We start from the raw sequence: 14,505 nt of genomic DNA on the forward strand, positions 1-14,505 counted from the left end.
TTTCTGATATCAAAATAAAAGTACTTTTTTATATCGACAATTGCATTTTGGATGTCAGTAATGGCTGCATTGTTGATATCAACAATGGGGGATTACATTTTAAAACAGCTTGCCATAGACTTTGTTGCAGAGCACTTTGGCCCATGTTAACTGTTTGGTACAAAGATACTTGGCTTGTTTGTAATCTGAAAACTGTAGTCTTACACACCTCAGCACAATGTGTTAATGCTAGCAAGGCAGCATGTAACAATGGTCAATTGAATGTATTTTTTTGGGCTGTATGTTTAACAATGTACTTCTGGGTTTTGTGACATGGCTGTCCTATTGCTTCACATTCAAACTGTCTCTGGTCTGATTCTATGGCATTTGCATCTGAAAAAATGGATGAAGATGCATTTAAGGTTTCTGATTTTTGTCTTTGCCCTACTTCCCTCTAAGTTGTAAGTGATTGCTATTACACAAACTTTTTATTAAATAAAAAGTTGAAACCTGTTCATTGTCAAGCAAGCTTATTTTTTTCACTACGTAGTGCATTTTGCACAAGTGGGACACATCTCTCGCCAACAGAGTAAAGTAAAATGCAAGTAATGTAATTAAATACTAATCAGGCACCAAAAGTTTCCAAGTACAGAACAATCAATTATACACAAAGTTAATTGGTTGCCATCTCAAAATAACTCCTCAAGTTTTCAGTGTATCTTGCAATTCACCTGACGTATAGTACGTATACGCTAGTTCAATAGTAAGGAAAAAGGAGCATTGCGGTTTGATGTAATCCTTCCACTGTTTCGATTTATTAAAAAAAAAAAAAAAAAACTGTACATCGCTTTTAATTTGTGGTTATTTGTGAAAAATAATAAAGAATAATTGGCAACGACTAAATTTAAAAAATAAATAAATAAATAAAAAATGTCTTCATCTACACATTGAAATGTTGGGAATGCTACATCTGTTTAGCGTGTAAGTTACCATCACTATAAACATCACCGCAGCTACATGACGTATTTACTGCGCACAATAAATAGCACTTTTTTCCCCCGAATTCCATACGTTTACATTTTAATCGTTATTATAAATGCGTCACACGCATACATACTGTAGTGACCTGAGGGACTCTTCTATGTTGTTTGTTTGTTATTGAAGAGGTGCATGTATTGACCATGCTGATCTGATTCAACCATACAAAATCCTAAAAGGTATAGACAATGTCGACCCAGGGGACTTTTTTCACCTAAAAAAAGAAACAAGGACCAGGGGTCACAAATGGAAATTAGATAAAGGGGCATTCAGAACAGAAAATAGGAGCCACTATTTTACACAGAGAATTGTGAGGGTCTGGAACCAACTCCCCAGTAATGTTGTTGAAGCTGACACCCTGGGATCCTTCAAGAAGCTGCTTGATGAGATTCTGGGATCACTAAGCTACTAACAACCAAACGAGCAAGATGGGCTGAATGGCCTCCTCTCGTTTGTAAACTTTCTTATGTTCTTATGTTCTTATGTGCTGCAGTGATTGGTGAGAGAGTGGGTCGGGGGGTGGGGTAGGAGAATACGTCAGAGCAGGAGAGTGATGAATGAGAATGATTGAAAGCAGACAGAAAAGTACAATTGCAGTAAATAAGCCTATGAGGGTTAGCCAGAACGATAGCTGGGTGGTGGCTGTGAGAGTGACTGGAGGAGGAACGAGAATAAATGGATCAAGGAAATGCATGCACATGGATTAGGGAGTGGTTAACAGGTAGAAAACAGAAAGTACTGATTAGAGGAGAAACCTCAAAATGGAGCGAGGTAACCAGTGGTGTACCACAGGGATCAGTATTTGGTCCTCTGCTATTCCTAATCTACATTAATGATTTAGATTCTGGTATAGTAAGCAAACTTGTTAAATTTGCAGATGACACAAAAATAGGAGTAGTGGCAAACACTATTTCAGCAGCAAAAGTCATTCAAAATGATCTAGACAGCATTCAGAACTGTGTAGACTCATGGCAAATGAAATGTAATAGAGAAATGTGTAAAGTACTGCACGCAGACAAAAAAAATGTATTATAAATACCATATGGGAGATACTGAAATTGAAGAAGGAATCTATGAAAAAGACCTAGGAGTTTATGTTGACTCAGAAATGTCTTCATCTCGGGGCTCCCGAGTGGCGCATCCAGTAAAGGCACTCCGTGTGGAGTGCAGGATGCGCTCTATAGCCTGGACATCACCGGTTCGAGTCCAGGCTATTCCACAGCCGACCGTGGACGGGAGCTCCCAGGGGGTGGCACACAATTGGCTGAGCGTCTCCCGGGGGGGGGAGAGTTAGGTCGACCAGGGTGTCCTCAGCTCACCAGCGACCCCTGTAATCTGTCCGGGCGCCTGCAGGCTTGCCTGTAAGCTGCCCGAGAGCTGCGTTGTCCTCCGACGCTGTAGCTCTTGGGTGGCTGCAAGTGTGAATAAAAGCAGTCGGCTGATGGCACACGCTTCAGAGGACAGTGTGTGTTCGTCCTCGCCCTCCCGAGTCAGCGCAGGAGTGGTAGCGGTGAGCTGAGCCTAAAATAATTGGCCAATCCAAATTGGGAGAAAAATAATAAAGAATAATTGGCAACGACTAAATTAAAAAATAAATAAATAAATAATGTCTTCATCTACACAATGTGGGGAAGCTATAAAAAAAGGCCAACAAGATGTTCGGATATACAGTGCCGTGAAAAAGTATTTGTTTGCCCCCTGTCTGATTTTCTGCATTTTTGCACATTTTTCACATTCTATTTGGTCAGATTTTTTTTGTGGGTTGTAGTAGTATATAGAGGGAGTCTGAGAGAAAAAATGACACCAAAGTTTGGTGCTTCTTTCATTTGTTTGGTGTGCAAGGTAATCAAACATGCAATCTTCAGGTGTGAAAAAGTTATTGCCCCCCCCCCAGTTAACTCAACCCAATTAAAGGGATAATTAGGGTCAGCTGTTTGAGCACTTTGGTTAACAACCAGGCCTGATTTGGGCCAGCCCTGCCCAATATAAATCTGACTAACTTTGGCCCTTACCATTAGAGTGAAGTTGTCAGCACAAAGGTTCTAGAGGCACATCATGCCACGAACAAAATAAATTCCTGAAGACCTCCGGAAAAAAGTTGTTGATGCCTATCAGTCTGGAAAGGGTTACAAAGCCATTTCTAAGGCTCTGGGGCTCCACCAAACCACAGCCAGAGCCATATTGTCCAAATGGAGAAAGTTTGGGACAGTAGTGAATCTTCCCAGGAGTGACCGTCCTGCCAAAATCTCTCCAAGAGCAAGGCGTAAAATCGTCTAGGAAGTCACAAAGAACCCTAGAACAACATCCAGGGATCTGCAGGCCTCTCTCGCCTCGGCTAAGGTCAGTGTTCATGACTCCGCCATCAGAAAGACACTGGGCAAAAATGGGATTCATGGCAGAGTAATAAAGGCGGAAACCATTGCTCACTAAGAAGAACATGAATGCTCGTCTCAAGTTTGCCAAAAAGCACCTGGATGATCCTCAAGAGTTCTGGAACAATGTTCTATGGACAGATGAGTCAAAAGTGGAACTTTTTGGCCGACATGGGCCCCGTTATGTCTGGCGAAAACCAGAAAACACTGCATTCCACAGTAAGAACCTCATACAAACGGTCAAGCATGGTGGTGGTAGTGTCATGGTTTGGGGATGCTTTGCTGCATCAGGACCTGGACGCCTTGCCACCATTGAAGGAACCATGAATTCTGCTCTGTATCAGAGAATTATACAGGAGAATGTCTGGCCATCCGTCCGTGAGCTGAAGCTGAAGCTGAAGCGCAGCTGGGTCATGCAGCAAGACAATGATCCGAAACACACAAGCAAGTCTACATCAGAGTGGTTGAAGAACAAGAAATGTAAAGTTTTGGAATGGCCTAGTCAAAATCCAGACCTAAACCCCATTGAGATGTTGTGGCAGGACCTGAAACGAGCAGTTCATGCTCGAAAACCCACAAATGTCACTGAGTTGAAGCAGTTCTGCATGGAGGAGTGGGCCAAAATTCCTCCACGGCGCTGTGAGTGACTAATCGATAACTACAGGAAGCGTTTGGTTGCAGTTATTGCTGCTAAAGGTGGCGTAACCAGTTAATGAGTCTAAGGGGGCGATTACTTTTTCACACGGGGGCATCGGGTGTTGCATAACTTTAATAAATAAATGAAATATGTATCACATTTTTGTGTTATTTTTTCACTCAAGGTCCCTTTTATCCAATATTCGGTTTTGGTTGAAGATCTGATAACATTCAGTGTCAAAAATATGCAAAAATGCAGAAAATCAGACAGGGGGCAAATGCTTTTTCACGGCACTGTATAGTAAAAAGTGTTGAATTCAAATCAAGGGAAGTAATGTTAAAACTTTAAAATGCATTAGTAAGACCTCATCTAGAATATTGTGTTCAGTTCTGTTCACCTCGTTACAAAAAGGATATTGCTGCTCTAGAAAGAGTACAAAGAAGAGCAACCAGAATTATTCTGGGTTTAAAAGGTATGTCGTATGCAGACAGGCTAAAAGAATTTAATCTGTTCAGTCTTGAACAAAGAAGAGTACGCGGTGATCTGATTCAAACATTCAAAATCCTAAAAGATATAGACAATGTCGACCCAGGGGACTTTTTTCACCTGAAAAAAGAAACAAGGACCAGGGGTCACAAATGGAGATTAAATAAAGGGGCATTCAAACAGAAAATAAGAAGCACTTTTTTACACAGAGAATTGTGAGGGTCTGGAACCATCTCCCCAGTAATGTTGTTGCAGCTGAAACCCTGGGATCCTTCAAGAAGCTGCTTGATGAGATTCTGGGATCAATAAGCTACTAACAACCAAACGAGCAAGATGGGCTGAATGGCCTCCTCTCGTTTGTAAACTTTCTTATGTTCTAATGAATTTGTTTTGTTGAAAAGAAAAATAAAACGTTTTTGACTAATTCAGATTTTGCTGCTGATGTATTTATTTTCAAAAGGTTTTCTTTAGGTTGTGCTGCAGCAGCGCGTCGTGTTTTTTCCTGTTATGTATGTGTACCGGGTCGGAAACAGGGTAGGTCAGTGACCCACAGTTACCACAGTAGCAATATATAGAGGTGCACATCTATATAGCTTCAGGCAAACCAACACAGCCCTAAGACTGGGGAAAGCCAGGATTGCGAGCAGTCAGACCCAACACAGAGCTGAGCCCAGTGACTGCTATTCGGGGTGGTAACCTCGTTCGATATATAGAGTACCAGCGGGAACAGGAGCAGGTCTAGACTCACTAGTGTGGCAACGAGACACTGAGAGAGAGACTGCAAGCAGAACTAGTGTGGTAACGAGACACTGAGAGAGAGACTGCAAGCAGAACTAGTGTGGCAACGAGACACTGAGAGAAAGACTGCAAGCAGAACTAGTGTGGCAACGAGACACTGAGAGAGAGACTGCAAGCAGAACTAGTGTGGTAACGAGACACTGAGAGAGAGACTGCAAGCAGAACTAGTGTGGTAATGAGACACTGAGAGAGAGACTGCAAGCAGAACTAGTGTGGTAACGAGACACTGAGAGAGAGACTGCAAGCAGAACTAGTGTGGTAATGAGACACAGAGAGAGACTGCAAGCAGAACTAGTGCAGCAACGAGATACTGTGAGAGACTGCAAGCAAACTTGAAAGGAAACATTATGTTATTATCATAAGCCTGGTTCCCGGAAATAGAAATGTAGCCATTATAACCTTCAAGGATGCTGCATCAATGATTGTAGCAGACTTGAAGGAAAAACGATGATGATATCAGTGTCAGCAGTCTTTTTATACCATTGGGGACGGGTGCGACTGTGTCGCAGGCTCTGATGTGCAGCTTTGATAGATCTAGTCAGGTTATCAGTCAGTCTTTAGAATAAATACCCATGAGATAATGGTTACACTTTCTATTTCAGGGAACCAGGGTTAAGATAATAAACGTTCCCCATAACAGGAGCCAGGGACCCGCTGGCGATAGATGCCTTGGTGCACCAGTGGCCGAGGCAGCTGCTGTATGTCTTTCCACCTCTCGCTATGCTCCCGCTGTGCCTGGAAAAGATCAGTCAGGACAGGGCCAGGGTGCTACTAGTAGCCCCTTATTGGCCCAGAAGACTCAAACCTGATGCAGCTCCTGAGCGGTCAGCCATGGAGACTGCCCAAGCGCCATGGCAGTTTATTTATTTATTTATATTTATTGCATTTATATAGCGCTTTTTATACAAAAGTATCGCAAAGCACTGTGCAGTAAAAAAAAAGGCGAGATTCAGTTTCAGGAACGTATAGACCTGGAAGGGAAACAACGTAGCAGCTGCAGACTGTAGAGACAGCTCCACTGGTCATGCAGGATAGCATAAAGGGGACAGAGAATCGTAAATCTTTTCCTTCGCTTGGTTAGAGTGACATGGAACTGGAAGGACCGGAAGAGTTCTTGAGTGTTTTGTTTGTTTGTAGCACTGTTAGTAATTGTCTTTTGTTTTGTGAATTCACTAGACGGTTAACACATCTCCGGAGCCGTCGCCTTGGGCCAGCACTACCTGGAACACCACCACTGTCACTGTTCTATTGTTATCACCCACCCCGAGCACAATTGCACGCATCCGGACTGGTGCCCGTGTACAGTATTACTGTGGGGCGGATAACCTGTATTATTTGGTCTGCAAACCATTATCGTTTCCTTCCGTGTTTTACACATCGGTCTGTATTGCCGGAGGATTATTGTTTGGTCGCCAGAGAAGGAGTTTTACAAATAAAAGTAACCCCTTTTTCCCCAAACCGGATTACAGTTTTCGTTGTATGATTTCTGCACTGCATCACCTCCGCACCTGTTCTAATCAGCAACCACTTTGCCACAGTGTGTGATAATGTCAGGATAGCTCTGTTGAAGGGTGTGAATGTTGGGACCGCTCTTTAATGAGACACAAACAGAGTTGTGTTTCTAGGGTTTGTTTATTGGCTAGATTGAACAGAACAGGCATGTGACAATTCAGGTAACCAACAGCACAAAGGCTATGAAGGGTGGCAACACCCCTCTAATTGGTGGAAAAAAATACAACCACTGTGAAAGTGACAAACTACAGTGAGGTTTCATTGAGAGGAAAAACTTACAGTCAATACCAACAGTACGCCTGTGTCGCCGTGAACTTTACAGCTGAACAGTTACAGGAAACCAAGAACACAGGCAAAACAATTCATATGTTCTGAAACAATTGAAGATTTGAAAAAAAAAATTGGGGGATCTTCCATCTTGCCAGACAGGAAGCTGCATGCATTTTAGAAGTTCACTGGCGCGCGTTGATGATGTCTATGAACTCTGGTTTGAGCGATGCCCCGCCCACAAGGAAACCGTCAACGTCGGGCTTGGAGGCGAGTTCCTTACAGGTAGCCGCTGTCACAGAGCCTGGAGAGAGAGAGAGAGAGAGAGAGAGAGAGAGAGAGAGAGAGAGAGAGACACAGAGAGCGAGTTAGTCTCCATTCAACTACAGCAGCCCCAATCTCCCACCCCTGCAAAGAGGCGCACACAGTCCTGGCAGATCAGACTCTGTGCATCCCGCCGAGGAGCTCATGTCAACACAGGACAGATTTAAGAGAATTAAAGCAACGAGGGCTGGGGGCAGGATCACTCAGAGCCCTCACTTGCTGAATATTCTGGTATCCTGTCTCCTGCACTCTGATTCATTACAGAGCCGTCCTTCACTTTTTCTGAGAACAGAACCCCCCCACCCCCGACTCACCCCCGTAGATGATGCGCACGGCTCCGCCCACCTCCTCCGACACGTGGGTCTTCAGCCACTGCCGCAGCTTCTCATGCACCTCCTGAGCCTGGACAAGTAGAGGGGTTAGACAGCAGCACTACATCGACCCCTCCTCCACCCCCATACCTCTCTATAGGGAGCTCCACTCACCTGCTGGGGGCTGGCGGTCTTGCCAGTTCCGATGGCCCACACTGGCTCATAAGCCAGAACCACCTTGCTCCAGTCTTTCACATTGTCTGAGGAGGGAGAGGAGGGGAGGTTAGAGTGAGAGAACAAGCAGCCGGCCCACTTCGTCAGAGACGCTCCCCTCCCCCTGGAGCAGCACCTCGTCAGACGCTCCCTTCCCCTCACCTGCAATGGCCTTGGTCTGTTCAAACACCACCTTCTCAGTGATGCCAGCCTCCCTCTCATCCAGCTTCTCCCCGATGCAGGCAATGACCCCCAGGCCCTCCTGCAGGGCGTGCGCCACCTTCTGGCCAATCAGCTGTGACACGGGGGGGGGGGGGGGGGGTTGAAATTAAAACATCCGAGCACAACACAGCAATGCTCTTACTGATACAGAAGATTAGCAGATATAAAGATTGGGTACCCTACAATCCCAGCTCACCTCGTCAGACTCCCCAAATACGTGGCGCCTCTCCGAGTGCCCCAGAATGACCCAGGACACCCCGCAGTCCTTGATCATCGCCGGGCTGAGAGGAGAGAAGAAATAAATCAGTTACTCGCAAATCGCTTTTAAAATGTACAAAACAAAGCCACCAGGACCCAGTTCCACCCTCAAAGCTCCGGTGAGGAAGCATTCCAGTCCTGGAGCTCTGCTGCGGTGTGTGTCAGTGGAGATGCTCCTGGGTCACTGCGCAGCGCCGTGGAGACTCACTCACCTGACCTCCCCAGTGAACGCTCCCTTTGCCACCTTGTAGCAGTTCTGAGCTGCCACGCCCATCTTGGAGTCCAGCTTGGAGCGCACGAAGTCCAGGTAGATGGTGGGAGCTCCACACACCACGTCTGTAACAGAGACAGAGACACAGATGAGCAACAAACAATTCCGCCTACCCAGCCAGCATTGTGTTTCCCCGAGAGTCGGCTGACAGGGACTCTGTAGACAAGCTCCACACAACATTAAAAACGGAGGCAAGGAAAAAAAGTTTTTAAAGAACACGGGGGAACCTGGATCTGCAAAATGACAGGTCCCAGATTTAGGCTTCAAAAAGTCAGTAAGCTTTATCTAGGGATGCAGCTGCACCTCTGCATTGTGTATGTTACAAGTGGGAACAAGATTTCAGAGTTTAGTATGATGTTGAACGGAGTAGAATATTTACTATGAATTGAACAAAAATGGTCTCATGGACTAGAGATAAGCGCCAATGCCTGCGTCCTCACAGGCTCCAATCTACAGCTCTGGCAGCATCACCCTATAGAATGAACTCCTGTAGCTTTAGAACGTCGAATGTTATGCTAACAATTGAATTACACACCACTGTAGTTTCACAGTACTGACAAACTGACTTAATAAAAAAAAATAAAAAAAACTGCCTGCAGTGCAGAACAAGCATTCTGAAACACTGCCTGCAGAGCCCAACTCAAGCATTCTGAAACACCCTGCCTGCAGAGCCCAACTCAAGCATTCTGAAACACCCTGCCTGCAGAGCCCAACTCAAGCATTCTGAAACACTGCCTGCAGAGCCCAACTCAAGCATTCTGAAACACCCTGCCTGCAGAGCCCAACTCAAGCATTCTGAAACACCCTGCCTGCAGAGCCCAACTCAAGCATTCTGAAACACCCTGCCTGCAGAGCCCAACTCAAGCATTCTGAAACACCCTGCCTGCAGAGCCCAACTCAAGCATTCTGAAACACTGCCTGCAGAGCCCAACTCAAGCATTCTGAAACACCCTGCCTGCAGAGCCCAACTCAAGCATTCTGAAACACCCTGCCTGCAGAGCCCAACTCAAGCATTCTGAAACACCCTGCCTGCAGAGCCCAACTCAAGCATTCTGAAACACTGCCTGCAGAGCCCAACTCAAGCATTCTGAAACACCCTGCCTGCAGAGCCCAACTCAAGCATTCTGAAACACCCTGCCTGCAGAGCCCAACTCAAGCATTCTGAAACACCCTGCCTGCAGAGCCCAACTCAAGCATTCTGAAACACCCTGCCTGCAGAGCCCAACTCAAGCATTCTGAAACACCCTGCCTGCAGAGCCCAACTCAAGCATTCTGCAGAACAGGTCAGTTGCGGCAGAACTAACTTGGATGTTACGGTTCCTGATTAATAAATGGTTCCCGTTTCTGAAGCTGCTGCTTCCCGCGTTCGGATTGCCATGTTGTACTGTGTTCTATTTTGAAAATTTATCTTTGTACAGACCCAACATTGCACCTCAACCTTCAAAATCGCATAAGCGACATCGAGGCTGCGCACACTGATCCATTTCAGATTGAGATCGAAATATGTTGCCAGTTATCAGCAATAATATATCTATATCTATCCATCTAGGGGGCTTCATACATTTCTCTGAAAGCCTAAAATCTAATGAATTGTAAAAACAAAATATGTTTTTTGAAAATACATGGGGGAGTTCTGGTATCTGAAGTCCTTTAGACTGTTTTGCAGAGTTCTGAATAAAATGACAATACCTGAAGATGCTATTGTACAAAAAACAAATAAAAAAAAAAAAACACACCACACATTTGTTAATTTTTATATTAAGTCAACACACCATTGTCCTGGGGGAGCAGGCCACTGAAAACTCTGGGTCCTTAGAAGGGGGGCTGTTACAATGTGAATAAAAGAGAGGCAGCAAGAGATTTGAAAGATGGTTAAGACTGATTTAAAAGGGGGAGGGGGGAGGAGGAGGGGGCAGTGCTGTTAATAAAATCACAGGAGTGGATTGGAAAGACGCCCTGTCAGTACTTTATTGAATTCTGCAGCTGACCTTTACCCAGCTCTGGCAGTCCCGTAAGCTCACTGACTCACGACATTTTCAAAGCCTCTATTTCTAGCCTCTCCTGGCAGACTGAAGTTCAGGTCAGAGTTCCAGTTACACAGCATTCTAAAACAAAAAGGTTAAAGGTAATTCTGAAAGGTTACAGAGCAGTCTGGATTCCAACGAGGTCAATGCAGGGGGGTGGGGTTTGACAAGAGAAACATGTCATCTTTAGATTTCAGCCTCACCATAAGAGCCAGCATTAATCAGATTACATCTCAACCATCCATTGGAAAACCACAGAAAAGCCAGCAATTATAAAACTAATTAACTATCCTAGGGTAAGCGTGCTGGAAACAAACGCCAAAAGATAAGAGAAAAAGAATTCTGTTTAGCAATGCTGGGAAGAACATCGTCATGATTGTGAACATCTTCAACTATGATGATGCGAGTCTGTCAATTCACGACAGAGAGAGAGAGAAATAGAGACAGAGAGAGACAGAGACAGAGAGAGAGAGAGAGAGGGCTTGCACACAAGATGGGGGAGGGTCGTTTAGGGGGAGGGTTATGGGGGTGATCGGTTTGTATTGATGTTTGTTTAATTGCTTTGGCAAAACTAATTTGGTCATGCCAGTAAAGCGTCTTTTTAATTGGAGGCAGACACGCCGCGCCCATCACAGCTACGTGCACTCACTCACACACACTCCCCTCTGATTTGCAGCTGCAAGGTGACTTATTCACTGCAGGGTTATAAATACACACAGACTGATAGACCAATCGATTAGCGGGCAAGGTTACCCGAGGGCGCCTGCTACTCAGTCTGAGGAACTCTGTCGCAAGGAGCTGTTGCACATTAAAACACACTAGGAATCCACGACAGAAAATCAAGCAGCTCGCAGTACGTCACAGCCGGACACGCCCGCTAGCTGTTCACTCACACACACACACACACACACACTGTGCACTGCACGGAATAAACGCGCTGACACACAAAACAATGCTAGTACACAACTCGAACACGTTTAAGGGTCATGGTTAAAACCCCATTATAAAACAATTTCTAAAAGCACAACATTGCCTTTCATCATATAAATGTTACAGTTGAATCTTATTGGATTGATTGCAACACTCAGATTTCACAATGCAAACACATGATGTGCAGCACAATGTGAATAAGCGCCGTTTCTAGAGCACGGCTGCTCAGTGCTGACAGACTCTGCTCTGAACGGAAGTGCTTTTATTTTATTCGTGAACGATGCAGGACTCCGCTCGCGGTACATGACCTTTCAATTGCACCAACATGAGGAGCGCCATTAGCAAACAGTACAGCGCTGCCTGCTAACTCTCTGTGAAAAGAAAGCCCGTTTCAACCCAGGACCCAGAATTTAACAGTACAGTATTTGTTTTTCATATATCAAATAATGAGTCTGTTCGGTACATCAACATCACAAAGTAGCAGTCCAGCTCACCCGTGTCGGCGTTGATTTTCCCGGAGTTCAGGGTGTGTATCAGCTCGCCTAGGCTCTTCTTATCACCGTTCAGCTTCCAGTTTCCACCCACGAAGAATTTCCTTGTAGGAGCCATTGTGCCTGAATTTCTGCGAGAGGCCGCGATGCTGAAAAGAAACTCACCTTGAACACAGCACTCGAATCCAGGAGCCGAGTAAGTGAGCAGCCGCAGTGAAAATACTTATACCTCACTGACCCGCCCTCTCCGCCTTTGATTGGAGGTCCGCCATGAGATGGGTTCTCATTGGAGTATCCTGCATAAACCCCGCCTGAATCTCCTTATTAGGAGACAAATAGCGGTTTGGAATATATGTCACGGCTCTGATTGGAGGATATGGAGTGGCGCTTTCCTTACACAGTAAGGGGCGTGGCCTCTTCGTTGATACCGATCATGTTCTCGCAAAGTGACGTCACAGATTTGTATGTAACGTTGTTCTATTTACGCACGAGTTTAAATGCAACAAATATCTATCAATATATATTTTTTTAATTGTTCATGAGGGATATGTGACTGTTCCTCAATGATAAACGCCAGCCCCAAATTCCTACAGGAGTGAAGCTGCGTTGCGTTACCTTGCGTTGCACTGGGCTGGGCTGGGTTGTTTTGTGCTGTATTGTATTATGCTGTATTGTGCTGTACTGTACTGTACTGTACTGTACTGTATTGTATTGTGCTGTGCTGTACTGTACTGTACTGTATTGTATTGTATTGTATTGTGCTGTACTGTACTGTACTGTATTGTATTGTATTGTATTGTATTGTATTGTATTATGCTGTATTGTGCTGTGCTGTACTGTACTGTACTGTACTGTACTGTACTGTATTGTATTGTGCTGTACTGTACTGTATTGTATTGTATTGTATTGTATTGTATTGTATTGTGGTGTATTGTGCTGTGCTGTACTGTACTGTACTGTACTGTACTGTACTGTATTGTATTGTGCTGTGCTGTACTGTACTGTACTGTATTGTATTGTATTGTATTATGCTGTACTGTACTGTACTGTACTGTACTGTATTGTATTGTATTGTATTGTATTGTATTGTATTATGCTGTATTGTGCTGTATTGTATTGTATTATGCTGTATTGTGCTGTGCTGTGCTGTACTGTACTGTACTGTACTGTATTGTATTGTATTGTATTGTGCTGTACTGTACTGTATTGTATTGTGCTGTGCTGTACTGTATTGTATTGTATTGTATTGTATTGTATTGTATTGTGGTGTATTATGCTGTACTGTACTGTACTGTATTGTATTGTATTGTGCTGTACTGTACTGTACTGTACTATACTGTACTGTATTGTATTGTATTGTGCTGTACTGTACTGTATTGTATTGTATTGTGCTGTGCTGTACTGTATTGTATTGTATTGTATTGTATTGTATTGTATTGTATTGTATTGTGGTGTATTATGCTGTACTGTACTGTACTGTACTGTATTGTATTGTATTGTATTGTATTGTATTGTGCTGTGCTGTACTGTACTGTATTGTATTGTATTGTATTGTATTGTATTGTGGTGTATTGTGCTGTGCTGTAGTGTGCTATGTTAGAAATCTGACAAGTATGATCTCAGAATCAGTTACTCCCTGGAAAGGGTGTGCTATATGTGGCATGTGTTTTTATATTTTTGTCCAAAGGTATATAATGAATATTAAGACATTAATATTATTTCCAGACTTCAGTATTTTCACCTGCTCAGTGACTTAAATGAATATGCAACTGTCACAAGTGACGAATTTTAATGGGTTTCTGTGTGTTTATTGTATATTTTAAATTGTGTGGAATCTGCTCCTCTTAAACCCCTGCTGTTTTTTTGCTGTGCTGATTAATAGACAGGGTGCTGTTCCGCCTAGCAACAGGAAGCCCCGCCTGGTTAGTGCCACGGCCAATGGCGCTCCAGGTGGGACTATATAAGGCAGAGAGTTGAGACAGTAAGGGAGAGACGTAGTGACGGGAGTGACAGGAGTGACAGGAGTGACGCTTAGCCTTGGAGGAATCATCTTGGGAAATTGACTGTTTGCTGGACTATTTTTCTTCTGGCTGGAGTTTCAATCATTGGATCCAACGGGTTTGGAAAAAAAATATATATATTCTTATCTTTTTGTGCGGGACAGTATAGGATGGAAGGCGGTATTTTGTGGCTGTTACTATATGTGATAACCAACATAGCTCTTATCTAAACAAAACAAAAACAAAGGGATTTACATTTGTGTTTTTTTTTTTACTTTAACTGTAATTTTTTCTGTTTTCTTTTGTTCACTCGCTGTTTTGTTATTGCACTGTTTCTGGAACAAGATCCAGGTTATTGGTTGGTGTCCCAGC

At 44.1% G+C, this 14,505-nt stretch overlaps 1 protein-coding gene across 1 annotated transcript; it reads right to left on the reverse strand.

Annotated features, from left to right (window-relative positions):
* Window positions 1–6,923: 6,923 nt before the first annotated feature.
* On the reverse strand, window positions 6,924–12,347 carry tpi1b (triosephosphate isomerase 1b). Its single transcript, XM_034043271.3, has 7 exons — window positions 12,137–12,347; window positions 8,630–8,753; window positions 8,356–8,440; window positions 8,100–8,232; window positions 7,899–7,984; window positions 7,728–7,815; window positions 6,924–7,393 (listed from the first exon to the last, which is right to left on the reverse strand). Exons 1-7 carry the CDS (start codon window positions 12,249–12,251, stop codon window positions 7,275–7,277), a joined length of 750 nt encoding a protein of 249 aa, XP_033899162.1. The 5' UTR covers window positions 12,252–12,347; the 3' UTR covers window positions 6,924–7,274.
* Between the last annotated feature and the right edge of the window lie 2,158 nt (window positions 12,348–14,505).

The sequence above is a fragment of the Acipenser ruthenus genome, chromosome 20 (genome assembly GCF_902713425.1).
Source record: "Acipenser ruthenus chromosome 20, fAciRut3.2 maternal haplotype, whole genome shotgun sequence".
Classification (NCBI taxonomy): Eukaryota; Metazoa; Chordata; class Actinopteri; order Acipenseriformes; family Acipenseridae; genus Acipenser; species Acipenser ruthenus.